This window comes from Alligator mississippiensis, chromosome 4 (assembly GCF_030867095.1).
Source record: "Alligator mississippiensis isolate rAllMis1 chromosome 4, rAllMis1, whole genome shotgun sequence".
Lineage (NCBI taxonomy): Eukaryota > Metazoa > Chordata > Crocodylia > Alligatoridae > Alligator > Alligator mississippiensis.
This window is the reverse complement of record NC_081827.1, coordinates 122514462-122534732: the sequence shown is the minus strand read 5'-3', so window position 1 is coordinate 122534732 and position 20271 is coordinate 122514462. Positions and strand designations below refer to the sequence as shown.

General features: G+C 42.0%; 2 protein-coding genes across 2 annotated transcripts in view; one reads left to right on the top strand and one right to left on the bottom strand.

Annotated features, from left to right (window-relative positions):
* Positions 1–11370: 11370 nt before the first annotated feature.
* Positions 11371–16037, bottom strand: CAPZA3 (capping actin protein of muscle Z-line subunit alpha 3). The gene is made up of 2 exons (XM_006269470.4): positions 15570–16037; positions 11371–14810 (listed from the first exon to the last, which is right to left on the bottom strand). The coding sequence occupies exon 2, from the start codon at positions 14784–14786 to the stop codon at positions 13920–13922; it is 867 nt and encodes a 288-aa protein (XP_006269532.1). The 5' UTR covers positions 14787–14810; positions 15570–16037; the 3' UTR covers positions 11371–13919.
* A 222-nt stretch (positions 16038–16259) lies between these two features.
* Positions 16260–20271, top strand: part of PLCZ1 (phospholipase C zeta 1) — a gene marked incomplete at its 5' end in the record, with an annotated part of 95465 nt that continues 91453 nt past the window's right edge. Inside the window, 2 exons of the mRNA XM_006269471.4 lie at positions 16260–16388; positions 19479–19713. Of these exons, the coding sequence (XP_006269533.4) occupies positions 16260–16388; positions 19479–19713 (364 nt within the window). The remainder of the gene's footprint in view (positions 16389–19478; positions 19714–20271) is intronic.

The following is a 20271-nucleotide window of genomic DNA, read 5'->3' as shown; positions in this document are numbered from 1 at the left end:
ACACCTTCCCTGTCACACTGTTTTTTTTCTGACTTAGTGTTAAGGCTCAGGTGACAGCATAATATACAAGTAGATGCATTAATGGACTTCTGGGGAGTTCAGCAGGGTGGAATAGGATCATATTCAGGCATCTAATATCCACTTGGGCATCCAATAGGTAGAACAGGTCCTTCTTCTAAGAACTATCATTCTACAACAGACAACATCAAGCACAATGCCCTGCTCCACTATGAGTAAATAACTGGGGCTGGGCCCTTACCAGTCATACATTGGAACAACTCCACTGAACTCAAAGGAGCTATGAAGTTTACCTTACTTGATGTTTCAGAGAAAGTTGAAAATAGAGTTCATCTGTTTGTCTATACCAGCGGTGTCACTCACCTGGGCTCCAGAATGGATCCAGACTGCGAGAGTCCTCTTAGGCCAGATCCAGCTCAGGGCACAAGGGTAGATCCTGTGGCAATGGCAGCAGTGACAGTGGGAGGTCTGAGAGTGATGATGGGTCTAGGGGCAGTGATGTGTCTGGTGGTAGCAGCATCGGTGGCAAGAGGTCTGGAAGCAGTGGTGGTGGGTCCAGAAGCAGGGGTCCACCAGCAAGAGGAGAGTTCCATTAATAGTAGTGGGCCTGGTGGCAATGGTGGCAAACTTGGCCGTGTGCAGTGGGACCAAAGGCCCAAAATTCTGTGACTATGAAGGTTTAGCACCAGCACTGCATTATTCATGACTGCAGGAAAGAGACCCCCAGTGTATGCAGAAAAATAAACAACTCACCACCCAAACCACTACTTCTGATAACATTCTGTATTCATGCCAGTGATAAATTGAAGGATCATTCATGCCAGAACAATTCTTTGACATGCAGAATTTGACTTCAGGCACCAGTCACAGGACCTCAACATGGAAGCATGTCCTTTAGATCATACATGGACTTAAAAAAGAAAAAAAAAAAAATCAGTGAGCCCAGTTTAGGTTCTGTTTTCCCTGAATTTCTCCCCGTGTGGCTTGACTGGCCAGGGATGGAAAGCAATCTCATTTGAAGCAAAAGCAGTTTTGAAATTCTCATCTGGAGTTGAGGTTGACAAAGGTTCCACCAAAATAAAAAAGCAATAAGAAGTACATACAAATGCACAAGGAAGCACATGCTGAATAACAGATCTGTTCTTTATATTGTTTGCCTAACTGTGGAGTAGGAAAAACATACACTAGAGGAAGGATATCTGCCAGTGAACATATGAAGTTACAGTTTGGTTCTACAACTCTGTGTGATGTACTTGAAAATGCACAAGCTCCATACTAATTATTCCTTAAACAAACATTTAATATAATTTCAAACTTCACTTTATCATACTAATAAGCTACAAGCTGCTGCCCTTGGACCTCAAACTTAGAGCCCGTGGCAATTTCCTTTCTATTTAACACATCATGTCGTCTTTGGATAAGATTTATGTAGCGTGACATTATTGTTAATAATTTGGTCTTCATATAAGAAAATGAGAAATGGGAGCTAAAAAAAATAAGGACTCAGGTGAATACAAGGGGTTTAATAAAACACAGGAAGATGCATCAAAGTGACTTTTGAACACTGAATTTTCATCCTAAGCATTTTGGATTCTTTTTATTTCCTCTCAATAGAGGCAATGTCAAAAGAAAATTAGCAGACCTTAGAATGGGGTAGAGACATATTTTTAGTTATGCTTTATTCTGACATTATAGGGCTAAATTTGTCAGTGCTCTGCTGCTCCTTGGATACACTATTTTTTGCATTCAGAATATTTTTTTCACCAGTTATAAGCATCATCTGTAAGCTTATAAAGGTGATTTGAAACAATTTCAAACTAAAAGAAAAGGCAAGAGAAAAACCAAGAAAACTAATATGCTCATGGTCCAAAAAAAGTAGGTCAGCCTAGCTTTTTTCCCTCCTTTTTGTCAACACTCAGTTCTTCTGCTTCCTATCATTGAAGTTATTTATATGGTTCCCAACAGCATATGATCTTAGTGCTCCATAGTCATCAATGTATTTATCCTGACAACTCCTTCACGAAGCAGGGAACTACCATTTTCCCAAATTCCATAACAGTACATATCCAGATGTACAAAAGGTCATGGGCACCTGAGTTGGAATTAAGGTAGAATTTAGTCACCTGTGCCAGAATGAGAACCATGACTCCCTGTACGCCATCTCCCAGGTGCCTGAAAAGCTATAGGAAATCAAGGTTTTGCTATTGAAGTTCCTTAAGTTAACTACAGTTTTGCTAGTACACATGCATAGATTCCTTTCAAGGAACAATGGTCACACACTGACAGAGAGCAGATTTTCATCAGGAAAAACTTCTTCATGGTAAGGGTGGCCAAAACTTGGAATGGGCTTCCAAGGGAGGTGGTGCTCTCCCCTAACTTGGGGGTCTTTGAGAGAAGGCTGGATAGGCATCTGGCTTGGGTCATCTGAACCCAGCACTCTTTCCTGCCTAGGCAGGGGGTCGGACTCGATGATCTGTTGTGGTCCCTTCCAACCCTAGCATCTATGAATCTATGAACTCCTCCTGTTCCCTGGAAGCAGTTAGGCAGCAGTTTGTTCTCCTGAAAACAACTTCTACCAGATTTGAGATGGGTTATTTTTTCTCCAGGAATTAAAACATTTGTTCTAGCAGGATTTTTATTAATGCCCGTGTTAACACTCATGGTTTCTACCAAGAGAGCTGCTATTCCCCCAGTAGAAATGTAACATCTGCACATGGTCAGTATTATAGTACCTATCCTATAGGATTGTTTATAGTGAAAACACTCACATGATTACAATCAAGAATTAGAATTAATTACTTTGGTTGAGTGAGGGACTTGTGAGTGGAAGAACTCGTGAACTTCTGGAAGCCAAAAATAGAAACTATACATTGTAAAATCTCAACATTCTTCCCTGTTCTTCAAAACAGTATTCCATATATCTTGCTGAAAGCAGAAACACAGGACAAACACATTAATTTATTTCTAAAAAAACAGACAGAAAAATCTGCCTTGTAAGCAGTGCCTGTCTCAATATTGTCTGTGTAGTGGGATGTATAACTTTGATAAAAGAGAAAAATTATTGCACATAGAATATCCAAAAGTTGATTACAATCTTAACTGGGTTCTGCTAAATACATTTTTTGCAGAGGATTCATGCATATGGGACTTCAGCACAGAGGCTGAAATAACAGATTGCCTTTTGCAGAGTTTACAGATCATAAGAACCACATTGTTGACATGTCTCCAAAATGACCTTTTGATGGGAAGAGTAAAAAAAAATGCTATAGATGCTTAATGAATATGTACTGCACACACAATTATAATCACCAGAGGAACTGGACTCGGCAGGAATATATTAGCAGATAAAGTTAATTATTTATGAAAGAACAACAGAATAAATTTGCATTCAGATGTTATGTAAGGAAAGCAATGGTGCTGAATGTATGCAATACCTTAAGTGATCATGTTACTTTAAACATACAGAAATTATGAACAAGGTGACTTTTTAGTACAGATGGACTTCAGGCATTCAGTCATTAACTATACAAGTATGAATAATAAATACTTGACATAAGCTGTGATTTTCATATCAGCTCTCTAATGAGAATATAATTAAAATTGGGTTGCCAATTTATGGCCTTTTATGAATTACAGTCCATAAGTAAGACAAATATTATTTACAGTGAAATAAAATTGTTTTGCTCAATTTTTCTTTAGAAAAATCCCCCTTTTTTATAATTCCATAATCAGAAATGGTAGTAAACCACATTTTATTGGTAGGTCAGAGACAAAAAAATGTGTTCCTTCACCTACAGAATACCATAAAAAGAATGAAAGAAAGCATGTGAGTGGGAGTTGTTCTGACTTTAAAAAGTACTTATAATTAAGATTATTTCTTTAAGCATAGCGATGATGCCTTGTCATCTTTTTCATGCTACATAGCTCTTACAAATTCTTCTTTTATGGTCTTTAAAGTCAAGTTTCTGTGGCAGCCCCTGAAAGATCATTGGAATCCAGCCAACTTCAGGATTCCTACACAGTAAGGCACAGAAGTTAAAGACATAAAAGAGGTTTTTTATTTCTGACCCCACTGAAGTGGTTAGCTCCTTCCAGGACACTATCCTCACTCACGAGTCTAAAGTAAGCTAAACTATGACCTCTTTCATGTTTCACATGGCTCAGATACCTTTTTAATTCAGGCAGAATTTATTTTTCTCCATGGGTCCTCCCCCATAACGCAAATACTCCTTGCCAAAGTCTTCTTAGGGAGACCCAGGTGCCAGCCCCCCACCCTCATGATCAGCTAATGCACAGCCTTTCAAGCTGAACAGGTACTTTCCTCCTCCTCTCAGAAATTTCAGTATGACAGATTGGTTGTAGGTATATGACAAGCTGTAGCTTAACCTTCATTTTGAATTTAACCTTCAGCTTAATTTACAGCATCCACTTTGCAGCAAATGCTTAACACCTAGTGGACAAGCTATATCCAAGGAACTAGAAGAGAAAGCAATAGCCAACACATGCCATTTAATGATTCTTCCCTACTAGAACAACTAACTTGTAACTTAGAAAGATTTCCAACTAAAAAAGCTGAGCATTGCCCACCTCAAGAGATCAAAATCATGAGCAAGACCCCTAAAGCCCATGACATTTCCTTTTCTTTAAAAATAAGGGAGAATATTTTGCATTATATTGCCTTTTCATTTTAGAATGTCTTGTGCCCAGCCCAGTGTGTATGCACAAGTACTCTTGCCCCCTGTAGTCAGAAAGGCCGCATCTACACCTGATTAACCAGTTAATCATGCTTTAACTGTCACCCAGCCCACATTCAATTAATTAATGGAGTGATTAAAAGATAAGCTACAAAGTTATTTCACAAAATGTATCATAACTTTGTAGCTGCTTCCTATCATGCTATTACTTGAATGTGTGAGTTGGGGCCCCTGTGGCTAAGCACCCTGTTAGCTGATTGGAGTTCCCAGCTTGGGAGGCAGGGAGCAAGTGCACCCCCGAGCCTGGTAGCTCCAAGCTGACAGGGCTTCCAGCCCTGGGGGAGGGCCCCCAAGCACCCCTGCAGCATCAGTTGTGGTCTCCCTGCTTCAGGGACCTCTGGGAGTCTCCTGTGGCTAGGAGCCTGGGTCAGCTGATGGGACTCCCAGCTGTGTGATGATAAGGCCTGATGAGATCTGATTCACAATCCCATAATTGCACTTCCTACCATGCACGTGGCATGGCAAGAGGCGCGACTGTGTGGATCCCATGTTAGCTCCTGTCTTGCCTTTACCTGCATGTGTAGAGGGGTCTTCAGAGAATTTGGGCCCTTTGGCCCCTGCCCCAATTAAATCTGCTCCCACCCCCCAAATCAGTTCTGCAACCCACATCAGTTCTGTCCATCTCTTAGCCCCTCATCTGCTCTGAGTCTAGGACAGAGGGTAAGGCCAGGAATTCCTTCCCTCTCTTCCAGGCTATGACAACGGCTGCAGCAGGTGTCCCTTGTCCCTCTTCTAAAACTGCAGCAGAGTATTTCCTTTCTACTTTTCTTTCCAGTCTGAGGAAGCAGCTGTAGCTCAGTCCCCCGTCTCCCCCTGGAGACCGAGTATTACTAAGGGAAGGAAGCAGGGAGAAGCAAAGGACCTATTCTCTTTTCTTCACAGGAGGAAGGCTGCTTGGGAAGCAGGTGGAGATTTTTTCCCCTTCAGCACCCAAACATCATCTCCGCCTACTTCTCTAGCAGCCCTTCTGGCTACTGCTGCCCCAGGAGATGCACAGGTGGGCCCAGCAGCAAATGGAAGGGGGCCTAACATTCATAAGAGGACGGGGGTTGCGCTAACATTCGTAAGAGGACAGGGGTTGTGTCATTCCAGATTGTCTCCAGACCTAAGCCAACTCTTGTCATTTATAAGAAATTTGTGAGAGTTGACAATATTGAACAGTTAGAAGCTGAAGATTCAGGAGCTTGGACATCCACTCAGCTTGTAGCATATGGGAAACAGCAGATAAAGTCAATCTGAAAAGGGGTACTTCTCTAACCACAAGAACTCAACTCATGCCAGACCTGGCCAAACAGTCAGAAAGAGGTGCCTGGCCTAAGAACATTGCCCAAGTCCAGGGTTCACAGGGTTGGTGAAATCACATAGAGTGACTGCATTCAAGAATATGTTGTTTTCCCTACAGCTAAAACATTCTTGTGTGTATTTTAAGAGTCAAATATTTGTGGATAAGAAATGTATTTGTTAAACCTTCAATTACTGCTTGTCCCTGAAGGGAATAATAGGAAAACAGAGGTCCCACAGCAAGGTAGACTTTTTGGGAGAAGTAGGGGCTTGGGAGGGAGGATGGCACTGGGTCTGAGGCCTGGATAGACCGTGGAGTTCCTCTACCAAAGAGGCTGTCTGGTATGGGTCTGCACCTGGGAATGACAGAGAAAGAGAGGAATGATGACTAGTCACCACCAGGACTCAGAGCATGTAGAAGCATAGGAGATTCAGCAGCTATTTAAAACAACAGGTTTTCTTTTGTCCAGAGACCAGGACCAGCTCAGTTATTACAGTCTGTAAGCCTTCTTCCCCTAACTAGCCTGAGATACGGGCATCAGATCATGAATTCCATCAGATTTAGCAGCCTTAAATTATAATGTAAACAGATATTTTCTCATTTTAGCTCCTGCAGCTGAATATTTTTTTTACTGACCATATACTGAGCTTTAGCTGAAGTCAGGGGATAAGGAGATGCTATAAGGGGCCTCTGCTTCCAGCTAATTGCTCTATATCTGTTTGAAATACTTATAGGGGCCCTATTTCTATATTACATGAGCACCTCAGAATTTTATTTAATTTTTTTCCATAAGACCACTGTGTGAAATACTTTGGTTCTTTTATACCCATTTTACATGAGGAATGGAGGGATAGAGACACTCAGGCCCAAATCCAAAGGTATTTAAATGCCTAATTCTTGTTGATTTCACTAAAGTTAGAAATCTAACTGCCTTTCTGAATCTGGCCTACATGACATGCTTAAGGTTACACAGGAAGCCTGTGGGAGACTGGAGGCTTCAACCCCGATCTCAAAAGTCTCAAGTTAGTGCCCTAACCTTTGGATCATCCTCTTCCCCGTATGAACTGCCTCTTTCTTCCTCAATTATCATTTTGCCTCTTACTGCCATTCCTTCCACCTTCCCCTGTTGATAGATTCCCCACTATTTTTGTTCCCATTTACTACACTGCTTTTTCAATATCATGCTAGTTATTTGGTTTCCATTCTACTCAGGAGTGAAAGCAAGGATCCCAGATAGATGCAGGTCTGGGACATGACTAATACAGGCTGTTATGTATGTGCGATACCTGAAATCTGTATCTTAAAACATTCTGTCCATTCCATTTAGTCACTAGCAGCAGATTTTGAGAAGAAAGAAAAAACCCCCAACAAACCTGATCATCACCATGTAAACAAGAATAATAAGTTTCTGGATCAAAGATTATAAGCAAAATAACATTTACAGCAAAGGCTTTAGGCCACTTGGTTAGAAACACAAGAAATATATTAAGCAAAAATTAGTTTTGTTGCCAAAATTTCTCTATCTATTCAAAAAGGAATAGCAATTTCCAGTTATGCATAAGGATTCAACACTGAAATATCTGCATCCCTGTTTAGACAAAAATGGATGTTAGATGCAGTTCATTTTTTCATGTGTTATGACAACAATATTAAGTTATTAACAAAATGTAACAGGAGCATATGTTGTAAATATGCTTTGGGTATTAGTTCTGTTTTTTTACCATATACTACATAAAAGATTTAACACAGTCTGCGTTATTATTGCTATCCATTACTTGCTTCAATTATATGTGGGTGCAATTTTCCATTGCTGCTACAATTAACACTGGAAGAATCTGAGGTTAATTTGTGGTCGGCTTGACTGGAAGATTTTTATGTATTTGTCATGCCCTACTTTCTTTGATAGTTCATAAATTTCAATAAAAATATTTTTAAAAAACTCCTTTGAATGCTACAGTAATGCATAGCCCTTGCCAATTTTATCACAAGGAACATTATTAATCTACTTTTTGGCCTTGCTTGCTTATACAGTGTAAATTAAACAATGTAAAAATGTTTTAATATCAAGTGATTTATATTTTAAGAGTTAGAAAAATGTGTACCTAGTCTGCTCTGTGACTGTCTTCAGGCTGAACACCCTTGGACATACTACTGGCTTCTGGCACAAAAGAACTTGGCTTGCTCTCCTAACCAGATGATAGCCTGTAATCTTGCCTGCCACATCTTGTTCAGTGATTACAGCTCACCTGGGGAGAGCAGTGACTCGTATCTGCCCCCTGTATGGCAGTCTCTCAGGCCAGGCTCACCCATCCAGATGTCTTTTGGACCTGGCTCACCGACACTGCAGTCTCCCAGAACCTGGCTTGGCTTGAGGGCTTACCTGCTCGTGGCTCTGCAGCTGACCAGTATTTCTACTGGCAGAGCTCCTGTCTCTATGCTACTTCCTCCCTCTCCACCTGGCTTCTGTAGCTGGGCCTCTTATATATACTCCCTGAGGGAGGCATGACCTTCAACCTGGGCTAGCATCCTTAAAGATACAGGGCCCTCTTTATATGTAATAGGGGTAGGGGTTCCCTATTACATGTTTTCTTTTTACCTTAGCCCTGCTCCCATTTGAAGTTAGAGAAAACACTTGTCTGGAGCTAGAATTAGATCTACTCTACTTGCTTCATCTGCTCTAACTCATTAACAAGCCATGATGCCTTATTCTTCTCCCTTCTTGGCACTAGGAAGTCAAGGGCATACTGGCTCTCCAGGTATAATTTTAATCAGTACACACAGCATTAAACTATTCTCTTACTTTGCACTGATTGATGAAAAGAAAGAGTCCATATTCATTGTAGACTTACAAACAAAATATGTATTCATAGACAGGCTAATATTTTTTCTTGGCTTCCCATATTAAGAATATCTGTTGACTAACACCAAGAATAACTAGTATTCATTTGTGCACGTGCCGGCGCCAACACATAACCCAGCTCTCTGCCTCTTTAAAACCCCCATCCGTTCTGAAACTATTATGTTTCACAGCAATCGAAAAGCTGAAATTGAAATATGTTTCAGTTATAACTGGTATATTTGAAACTCCGGTGGGTGGCAACCATTTTGCTAAGCTAATGCCCTGACATAATTCAGATACAATGTGAAAAAAAACCCCCATTTTATTCAACCTACTGTAATACAGCAATAACAGGCAAATTTTATTTATGTAAACATTAAATATTTAATTTAAATATTATTAAACATTGACATTTATTTGATCATACCGCAGATTGGAAACTAGTTCACTTGTCTCAACCTGAGATCCAGTACTGTTGGTGTCACAGAAAATGGCACTTTTCATCTGAGTGACCCCACCCAACAGCAAGTACACAATTAGTAATACCAGTACAATGTGTATGCCAAACTTGGTAACTTTTTGCAACTGGGGTTGAAAACATGAGAGCAAACTTTTGCCCTTTATATCCATTTCATGTTTTGTAAGAGGTGAAAAATGTGTCTTTATTATGTACATTTTTATAATACTGCTCTAAATTGAATGAGTGTCATTTTCCTCTTGGGTGAATAGTTAAGGCCATTCATAATAATGAGCAAAGAGAAGGGAAAGGAAAAAGAAATTAGGACAAAAATTGGATAGGAACATATTTGATTATATCATTGCAGACACAGAGCAGTTTTTCAATAGCCCAAAGATATGCTAGATGATGAACTAAGAGACGCTATATGCTTTTTTACCTTTTTTGAACTGTTGCTGTTAAATGACCTCTTATGAATAAAGACTGGTTAAAATTTCACTGAAATGTATGTGAACCTCTCTCAGTTCCAGAACACAGGAAGAGTGTTAATATTGTGCCAATATTTAAAAAGGGTAACTGGAATGACCCAGGTAATTGAAGACTTGCCAGTCTGACATTGATTCTGGGCAAAATAATGAAAGAGCTGACATAGGACTTGATTAAGAAAGAATTAAAGGAGGGGAACTTAATTAATGCCAATCAACTTGGATTTACAGAAAATAGATCCTGTCAAGCTAATTTGATATCTTTTCTTCTGAGATTACAAGTTTAGTTGATAAAGGTAACAGTGTTGATGTAAAAGACTCCTGTAAGGCATTTGGCTAAGTACTGCATGACATTCTGATTAAGAAACTAGGACAATAATAAATTAACATAGTAGTCATCTAATGGATTAAAACCTGGCTAACTGACAGTTTTCAGCATATAACTGTAAATAGGAATTTGTCACTGAATACGTGCTATTCTAGTGGAGTCTTGCAGGGTCTAGTTCTGAGGTCTACACTAACTGACATTTTTATCAAATGTTACTGACCTGGAAGAAAACAAAATCATTGCTGATTAGTTTGCAGATGACACAGCAGAGGGAAAATACTAAATAATGATGACAACAGGTCACTAATACAATGTAACTGAGATTGCTTGATAAACTTGGTAATACCAAACTCTATGCATTTTGATAAGGCAAGTGTAAAGTTTGACAAAGAATATAAGGGTGGGGGAACTGATATTTGTATTTAAATTGAAAGCAATACTAACATATTTAAAATAACAATTATTTTGCTAAATCTATTACTTTTTATATTCATTTAAACATTTTTAATAGATTGAGTGGTTATACTTCAGATTGGCTTGTAGTTTCTATTAAAACTCTAAATTAAGAGAGATGATTAAATATCAAGAAAAGCAAATGTTGAAGATATCTAATTTAAAGCAAGTAGACATGTTAGAATTATAGGTGGCGGAAGGCTGGGTCTAATGGGGCTTAGACCTCCAAACACAGTTAGCCTGGATGCAGGCTCTGGGTGGCTGCAGGGGCGCGCAGACAGGCAGAGACAAGCAGCTGGATCCTGCAGGCAGCGGGGAACTCAGCTCAGCCTGGCTGTGCATGGAGCAGCTCCCAACAAGTAAATGTGTGGACAGGGTGTGGGGGAGGGAAGGGCATGGTGGGGGGGGGGGGGGGCAGATTGAGGCCCCATAAGAGTGAGGTGTGTGAATGAGGCCCTGGGGTAGGTTGTGGGATGCTCGGAGCCCAGGCAGCTCATCTGGGGGCGCAGGGGGCTCCTGCTGCTGTATGCACCCCCAGGGCAGGCACAGGGGGCATGTGCTCCCTGCATCTATGTGTGGGGTGCAGGCAGCTGCCACTTTGGATTGGGCTCCATACCCCGCTGCCGGTGCCCCCAGAATGGTGTGATGCCATGTGCCTCCCACTGCTGGGCAGGTGGCGCAGCCAGCACGCAGGAGACGTGGCATTGCACTGCTCCCGAGGCAGCAGCAGCGGGGTGCAGAGCCCAGTCCACAGCAGTAGCTGCCTCTGCTCTGCACACAGATCCAGGGAGAACATGCTTCCTGTGCCTGCCCCGGGGGTGCGCCTAGCAGCAGGAGTCCCCCTGCACCCCTGGATGAACCGACCGGGCTCCAAGCATCCCATGACCTGCCACGGCCTGGAGCTCCATTCACCCCAGCCCCTGCCCCACTTGTGGGGATCTCAATCTGCCCTCTCATGCCTCTTCCCCGTGACAGACTTATTTGCTAGGGGAGGGTAGGGGGCCATGTGTGTGCACTCAGCCCCGCCCAAATCATATTTTCTTCCTCCGCCTATGGTTAGAACAGAAACCCCATCACAGTTTTTTAAATAAATAAGGAAAAAAAGTTAAATTTACTTATAGACAGAATATTGGGCATTTATACACATGCTCTGGGAGGGAGGTGGGGGGGAGCACTTTAATTAGAGTAGCTCTGAGAGCCGCTCTAATTAAAGTGCCTGGAATGTCATATGTATCACTGTCCCTGTGCTGAAAAAATGGTGGCAGGGGCACTTTAAGTAAAGCTCATCAAACGAGCTATAGTTAAAGCACCCCTGCCGCCATGTTTCAGCACAAGGATGCTGATACACATGACACTGGAGCCTGCTGGAGTGCGGTAATTACCACACTCCAGCAGACTCAATTACTGTTCATCAGAGCCACCTCCCTGCACATGTATAGGCACATTGTGTCTATGAAATATGGGGTATGAAATCTGAAAAATTGGGTAAGTTTACACAGTACAAGACATATCTGTGCAGAGATATCCTAGTTCAGGGGTAGCCACCTTGCAGCATAGTTGCCATAAAGGGTGTGGGCAGCCTGTGTGACTCAGCAGATTCATAGTTTCATAGTTTGTAGGGTTGGAAGGGACCTTGACAGATCATCAAGTCTGACCCCCTGCCATGGCAGGAAAGAGCACTGGGGTCAAACAACCTCGTCTAGGTATTCATCTAGCCTCCTCTTAAAGACCCCCAGGGTAGGAGCCAGCACCACTTCTCTTGGAAGTTGGTTCCAGATCCTAGCCGCCCTGACAGTGAAGTAGTGCCTCCTGTTGTCTAGTCTGAATCTACCCTCTGCCAGCTTGTGACCGTTATTTCTAGTCACTCCTGGTAGTGCTCGGGGGAACAGGGACTCCCTCAATACCTGCTGGTCCCCTCTGACTAGTTTGTAACAGGCCACTAGATCCCCCCTCAGCCTTCTCTTGTGGAAGCTGAACAGGTTCAGGTCCCGTAGATTGGGGAGGGGACAGGCAGCTCAGAAACAGATACAGCAGGGAGGAGAAAGCAGCACATCATATAAGGCAGGAAGCACAAAACAGGAAGCAAAAAGCAGAGCAGCAGCTTGGTCAGGAAACACAGGACAGGTTGCAGAAAGCTGAATAGTTGACTGGGTAAGGGAAAGGGATCAGAGTGGCACTCAGGGAGGGTGCAGGGCTAATGTTTGGCATGCCTGCCCAAAAGGTTAGCCCCCAACTGTTTTAGCTAATGCTAAATTAGCTAGCTCTGGCATTAAAAGTAGTATAACTGTTAGCTCACTGTTCTGCCCACAATAGTTAGCCCTGCAAACAAGGCAGGGAACTATGATAATGTAGCTAAACACTCACTAGTACCAAATCTCAACTTGAAGTATCTTTGGATGGCACTGCATTATAGTTTGCAAACATATCATTGTGTTCCTCTTCTGCCTATCAGTCCTGTTTTAAACCCACTTTTTATGTCAGTTCTTAAAATAAAACACTTTAGGGCAGGTACTGGCTTTCATTTTCTCTCTAAATACTGCCACACCATGGTATCCTGATGTTCACAGCTGCTTCTGTGTGCTATTGTTATAATAACGGCACTACATACCAGCACATTCTCTAGTTTGCTTGCAAATCATGCGTCTATAATCTGTTCTTTGAAATTTTACTTTAATTTACTTATTATTCAACTGTCAAAACTAGGAGAGGGGAATGGCTCTGTTTCATTACTTCTGCTACACTAGGATGACAGCTACTGAAAGTTTCTTCTTTTGCTCCTAGGACACATCACTGGTGGGTCCTGACATAATGCCAACAACCAGCTGCAATATATGTATTCCTTCCATTTTCATGTCTCAGTTTATAAGATTATAATATAGAAAAACATTGACATATATGAACATAACTTGAAGGCTGAATGTCCTATGTTTCAATGCTATTTGAACAGTTGGTGTTTGCCCTTTAATACTGTTAGAACAGTGGCTTTATATATTTTCCCATAATGAATTCTAAATATATAGTGAAATGAACTTATTTCCATGTAAAGCGAACTTACTTCTGAAGATAAGAACACAGACATTTCACACTTACACACTAGATCAAATCACCACTGGTACTGACCCATACCAGTTACTTCAGAAGGTAAAAAACCCCCTCAAATGTTAACGACTTTTAGTAACTACTGACTTGGATTAAATTCAAAGTGGTGATCTAGTGATGAAAGTCTCTGTTTTTGCCTTAATTAACCAGAAATAAATCTGTTGTCCACAATAATCATTAGCTTTGTTTGGTCTATACATTTACTTAAATTCTGCATTTAGAAACGCTGGTCCCCAGGTTCTGGTTGGTCAGTAACGTATTCCAGTTCATAACAGTGTTAGTGACTGGTAGTCGTCTTCGTACAGTTTTTCCCCAGGTTTCTTCTGACAAGGCTTGTAAGTTTTCTATCAAGGCAACCTGAAAATTGTTATCTTCAGCTTTTATAAGTTTCACAAAATCCATGGCCAACTGTGCTTGGTCTATAACATGCAAGACTTCTTCAGTTGTCTTACTCACTGTCATGTGAAGATTAGCATAATTAAAGTAGTGTATTTGCAAATGATAGATTCCTGTAACCTGCGTAATAACCGGAGATAGGGCAAAAGTCCATTCCGATTTCCAAGTGGTATTCCAGAAACCCAGGGCTTTGTACTCGTGACCTACAATGCAAACCACAAATATCTGCCTATTCTTCAAAGTTTTTCTAAACACACTGCAGTCCCCCGAAGGGAAGTAACTGCTCACATATGCCTTTAAAGCACTATTGAGGGCTCTTCTCCATAACTCTGTCTCATCTAACAGCACACCATGAAGCTGAAATTTGCTTGTTGTTTCACTCAGGTGATCAAATTTGAAAGAAAATTTGTTTTGAGGGTCAAAGAAGCGATTTCCTCCCAAGTCATTATAGCGAGTCACCAGTATATTTCTTCCTTCTATTCTGACTGTAGTGAAGTTGTTCTTATTGTGATGGGCACAGACCTGAGCAACCTCCTCCCTCATCAGCTCATCATCCTGGACCAGAGTACGGAGATCTTCAAATACATTACTAAATTCACCTGGTGGTGCCTGATACAGCAGGTTGCAAATGGTTGACACTTTCTCTTTCTTATGTAAATCACATTCTTTGGACATTGTTTTACTTCTGTAGTACTGGAGCTGAAATAAGAGCATGAACAACTGTTCTGAAAAACCTGATGATTGAAATTGTAATTAACAGCAATCTACACCTTTAATGATGTTGTAGCTAAAATTAATTTGCCAACTCTAAAACTCTGAGCAAATTACTATCCTGTCTTGAGAGATCTAGGGCAGCACTTCTCAACCAGGATGCCACCGTGTGCCTCGAGATCCTTTCAAGGATGCTGAGATGCCACACAATGTTAGCTCTGCTGGGTTTGTTAGGATTTTGCAGGACTCACACAATAAACCCAGAGATTTCAAATAGAAAGCCATAATTGTGGTCCTTTTGAGTTCTTTGCAACAGAAAAAATGGCTCTATCATTTTTCTGTAGTCAAAAAGGAGTGAAAACTAAGACCTGGCATGTTCCAAGGGGTGCCTCGAGTTTATCAGAGGTGACTTGAGTCTAAAAGGATCGAGAACCATTGCTCTAGACACATGAAAAAAAAAATGTAGCACCAGAACCCTGGGGAAAACAGTCATAGCAGAGTGGCAGTATTTGACGGCAGCAAAAACGAAAAATTTCCTCTACCAAGACATAGATGCAAGTGGGAAACATCTACTTAGTCCTGCCACAGCTTAGGCTACAAGATAGGAAGCTTTTAATCCAGCCAGCTTTAAGAAACCCCAGGAGGTCCCAGTGAATGAAAGAGCCTGGAGGGGAGGGAAAGGTGGGACCAAACATCCCAACACTGCGGTGCTGAGGAAAAGACCAGAAACTCTGGACCAGGCAATACCTTTTCAAAAAAGGGCTCCTGAATGGTCCAAGGCAGCTGAGGGAATTACAGGGGGTGTTGGCAGGGGTGCGCAGGGCAGGCACATCAGTCACCGTCGGGGCAGAAGGAGCAGCCAGGATGGCTAGAGCCGGCCCCAGCAAAGGCAGCAGGTCAAAAAGGTTAAGGGGGGAGAGCGGGGGCCCCCCAGTCTGGGGCAGCCACAAGGGCGCTGGTGAGAGCAGCCCCACCCAGGGCGGACCCCGAGGCGGTTGTGACGCCACTGAGGCCGCGCTGCCCCGGCCGGACGCCCCCCGCAGCCCCAGCAGCGGCGCCGGCAGCAGCGGAGCCGGGCCGGCCCGGGGAAGGAAGCTGGGCGGAGGTGATGCGGCGCTGGCAGCTGCTGAAACCACCGCAGTGAAGGGACGCGCCCAGCACAGGGGAATGCACAGCCGCTATGGAGGCGAAATATCTTTCTCACCACCTGTCCCCCTCCTCCCACCCTACCATTGGCCGCGCGCCCCCACGTGGTGCTGGCCCTGCCCCAACGCGCTCGGTGGCGCGGCTGTTCGCCCGCCCAGGCGCGCATGCGCGGTGGTCGCCACGCTCCTTCCCTCTCTCCCTTCCCTAGGTCCTGCCGGCTCCTCATGGCCTGGCGCGCATGCGTGGCGGGTGGCGGGGGCGCGCATGCGCAGTTGGAGTCCTTAACGCCGCTGCACGTGGTTCCTGTCGGTGATCGAGGACGAGTTCCGGCACGGCAAGATCGACCTGGACAAGACGCTGAAGCTGCTGGGACGGATGCAGCTCGGCTTCGACTACATCCACGTCAAGTATGTCTTCAAGGTGAGGCGGTGCGGGGGTCTGGGGGCTGCAGGGGCTCATCGGCACAACAGCCCCCCCCAGCCGGGGTGGGTGCGAGGGTCGTGCGCCCCGAGCCCGTGGGGCGGCGCCTGCTAGCCTGTGGGCGAGTCCTCCTGGTGAATCCGTGTGAAGGCAAAGCAGTGTGGCACCTTAGAGACTAACTGGCACAAAAGCAGCGTAAGCTTTTTTAAGCGACTGCCATCCTCGTTGCCCGGAAATGTGAATGGAAGAGGACAGGAAAGTGGCCCTTAAGTCCCTGGGGGTGGTCCTGGTCAGAGCCTCATTCCTGGTCAGCTAGATTTCTTGCTGGGCTCCAGATCAGCATCCAGCCTGTGGATGGGCCAGGCGCTGCCCATCGAGCTGGTCAAAAACACGTGAGCACCACTGTGATGAGGGTTGAGGACTGCTGCTTTGAACTCTGAGGCTGATTTTTCAAATGCTAGACCCCCAGCCTGCCCCTTAGCCTGCTCTTCCCAAGTCTGCCAACAACGGGGGTTGCCTCTGTAATACAGAAATGAGAGGGGCAGTTAGCACGATATACCTTATAGACTAACTCTGGGGTAGAGATGCATAAACTTTCATGAGCCTGAGCTCGCTTCATCAGATGTGGCTTCATCATCTTCCTCATCTGATGAAGGGAACTTGGGCTCACAAAAGCTTATGCATCTCTGATTTAGTTTGTCTGTAATGTCCGTCTCTGCTCCACCTTCTAATATCCAAATGATCTGATCGGCTGAGAGTATCATGCAACATTTTTTTGCTTCTTCAGAGAGACTGATTATTTTTTACCTGATTTTTAGCTGAAAATGTTCCTTAGCATAAAAAGTGTGTAGTATCATTGTGCAAATTGCAAGAACATCTTATCTTACCAAAAATGACCCTTCTGTCTGATCAAGCTAATTTTTTGCCGTTGTCAATAACTACATGATAGTGACAGGGTTGTCTATGACTAAACAGCTACCTGAAAGGTGGATATAGAGCTCTTTTATGAAGTTTCCTTTTTTTATTCCTTTCATTTTCTTTCTTTCTTTTTTTAATTTCTTATTCTGTAATATCACTGTGGGCATACTAGAAATATGGAGATTAATGTTTGTTAGAGAATAGCACAGTTTCATAAGCTTCTTCATTTCCACAGGAAATTCTTTTGTCAAGCCTACTACGCTTTCTGAAAAGCAAAGCTAAAGCTGCATTAATAAAAATAAAGATATGATAAGAAAATCCATGTACAAATCTATAATACTCTTTCTATATATGTGTACGGAGTCTATTGTTGTAGTTTCAAACCATTCTTGAAAGTAGAGAAGTAGTTAGTCTAAAGGCAGGCAGAAGGCAAAGCAGCGTGGCGCCTTATAGACTAACTGGCACAAGAGACGCGTAAACTTTCTTAAGTGACTGCCTACATCATTGGATGCCATGAAACTATGAAGGCGTGTCCATGTCATGGCAGAGAAACTGCTCAAAGAACACTTTGGCCACTGACAGATGTGGAAAAAAACCCAACAGAACAGCACTTTACTGGCAGAGGAAGTGTGTCAGTTTGACCCAACTTCTGTCTAGATCACGTGTTTCCGTGAGGTTTTTTGGTGCTTTTATCTAACAGCTGATTGAAACAGCTATTACACAAAAGCGCTAAAAAGCCCTGCTGAAGCTGTGATCTATATATTGGGTGAGGCGGGTCAAACTGATGCAATGCCTTTTCTGGGCATGTGCTGCACTCAGTGCAGGGGTGCACCAAGCTGAGAGTAACTGGTTTTGTTTGGTTTGTTTTTTTCCCCACTTCTGTAAGCAGCACTGTAGTTCTTTCACAAGGTGATACTGATCCAGGAAAAGAAGTTACCTTACCTGAATCCCAGTGACTGTCTTAATTACCAGATAATTCTTCAAATATTTTTTCTTTTTATATTAAGATGTGTGAGACCTTTTACAAAGGGTTGGGGCTAGATTTTGAAGATGTTGGTTTCTCAACCAGTGCTAAACATTTTAGTATTAAGATTTTATATCAATTTTTTTTCATTAGTAATTCCTCTTAAACAGTCTTAGTCCAAACATTTTTAATTAGATATCAGTCTGGAAAGGAATTAAGATTACAGAATCTTAAACTGCAGAGTTTAGCTGCATTGATTTAGGTTAACACAGTTTATAGCTCTACATTATTTTATACAGTCATAGATTTATTTTAGTAGGTATGAGATTTCTTAGGAAAGAACTGGTAATACTTTTAATTTCCATGACATTATTTTGAATTCAACCCACATTGATAATATGGAAAAATCTTTGCAAAAATGCTAGTTTCATACTATCTTGTCGGAGCTCAAAGTTTCAGGGTAGTTTTGTGCAAACCACTGACCTCCATTATTAAAGTATCCCATGTGAAGGTGTCTACCCTCCCTCACAGTCTCATCAGAAACAAAGGCCTGAATAGAACTGAATTTCTCAGATGCAGTGTCAGACAAGGTTCCTTGGGTGAATTTGATATCTTTTATTAGATCAACCCAAATGGTTGGAGAATAGTTATTAAGCAAGCTTTTGGGTTCAAAAACCCTTCGTCAGGCTAAGGAAGTTTCAGCAGTTGATGTGTAGTCCTTAATATAATTTGGGGGCATGTTGGGAGCAGTGTTTGTTTTAGAAATATGTTCTCTTCCCAGTTAAGAACTGTGCCCTCAAATGTATTTAAAATGTAATTGATGTTAATTGATAAGAATATATTTACCTTTTCCATTGTCATAACTTTATTTTGTGCTTCAGGTTCACTAAACTACAGTGAGACTGCATTCATGCTTTATAACCTAATGCAAAAACATATGCATCTAATTTAATTACGTATATACTAATTGTCATGTGGTATAATTTAAATGTTCTTACATGAAATAAGACATTTTGACAGCCAAAAATTTGCTACTTGAGCTGCTTAGAAAAATAGAATTGAATTGCATTAGGGTAATGCAGAGGACCAACTGTATAGTAGTCACAGTGACAAGGTATTTTAACCAATGTGCTGGCTCTTACGATACACTCTTAGGTGTTAATGCAGTGTTTTGGATATACTTGCATTAACTAATTTTTGCATTTTAGAAAACAACTGAACAGCGGAAGATACGAACAATTAACATAGAAGACTTCATAGCAATTTATCGAACACTTGCTCACAGAAATGAAATTCAGGAACTTTTCTTCAGCTATTCTCCAAACCACAAAATATTGACTGAAGTGAACCTGCTTGAGTTTCTCAAAAAAGAACAGTTTGAAACTGAGGCTACTGAAGCAACTGCCTCTGAACTCATTATGAAATATGAACCCATTGAAGAAGGTACATTGCAGCTTAAACATACATTACATACTGGATTTTCAATTTTAATCTACAGATTATATTTTTATGTTATTATAAATGCATGTATATTTTAATATATGTCTGATTTAGCAAATTGCTGTGGTGCCTTTTAGTAAAAAACTGTAAATATAATTGCATACCATATGTATACTTTTCCCAAAAATCAACCCTCTAAAATTGGGGTAGGTGTTTCTTAAGCAGGGAAGCTCATTTGTCTTCACTGGAATAGAAACTTTGAAATGCTGTTGTAATGGCTGACATTTGTCTCTGGACTAGCACACATCAGGAGCAGAGTCCAATTAGGAAGTGGCTATGAAAGGGTTAACAGTGTGGATTTGCCAGTGAGCTGCTACATGCAGAAAAAACTTTTTTTTTTTTCAACTATATTCTGCCTTCCAAAAACAATGTACATGTCTTATCTGGGGACATGTGGTATGCAAGAAAATATGGCGTCTAAGGGGCAATTTGAAACCTGTTTGTAAGTATATGTACAAAATAGTAGTTGTTCTGCTAGTCGTAATCCTTAAGCTACTATTA

Bases quoted from the DNA above. Each gene is read 5' to 3' on its own strand.
- CAPZA3 (XM_006269470.4), bottom strand. From the start codon at position 14,786: ATGTCCAAAGAATGTGATTTACATAAGAAAGAGAAAGTGTCAACCATT.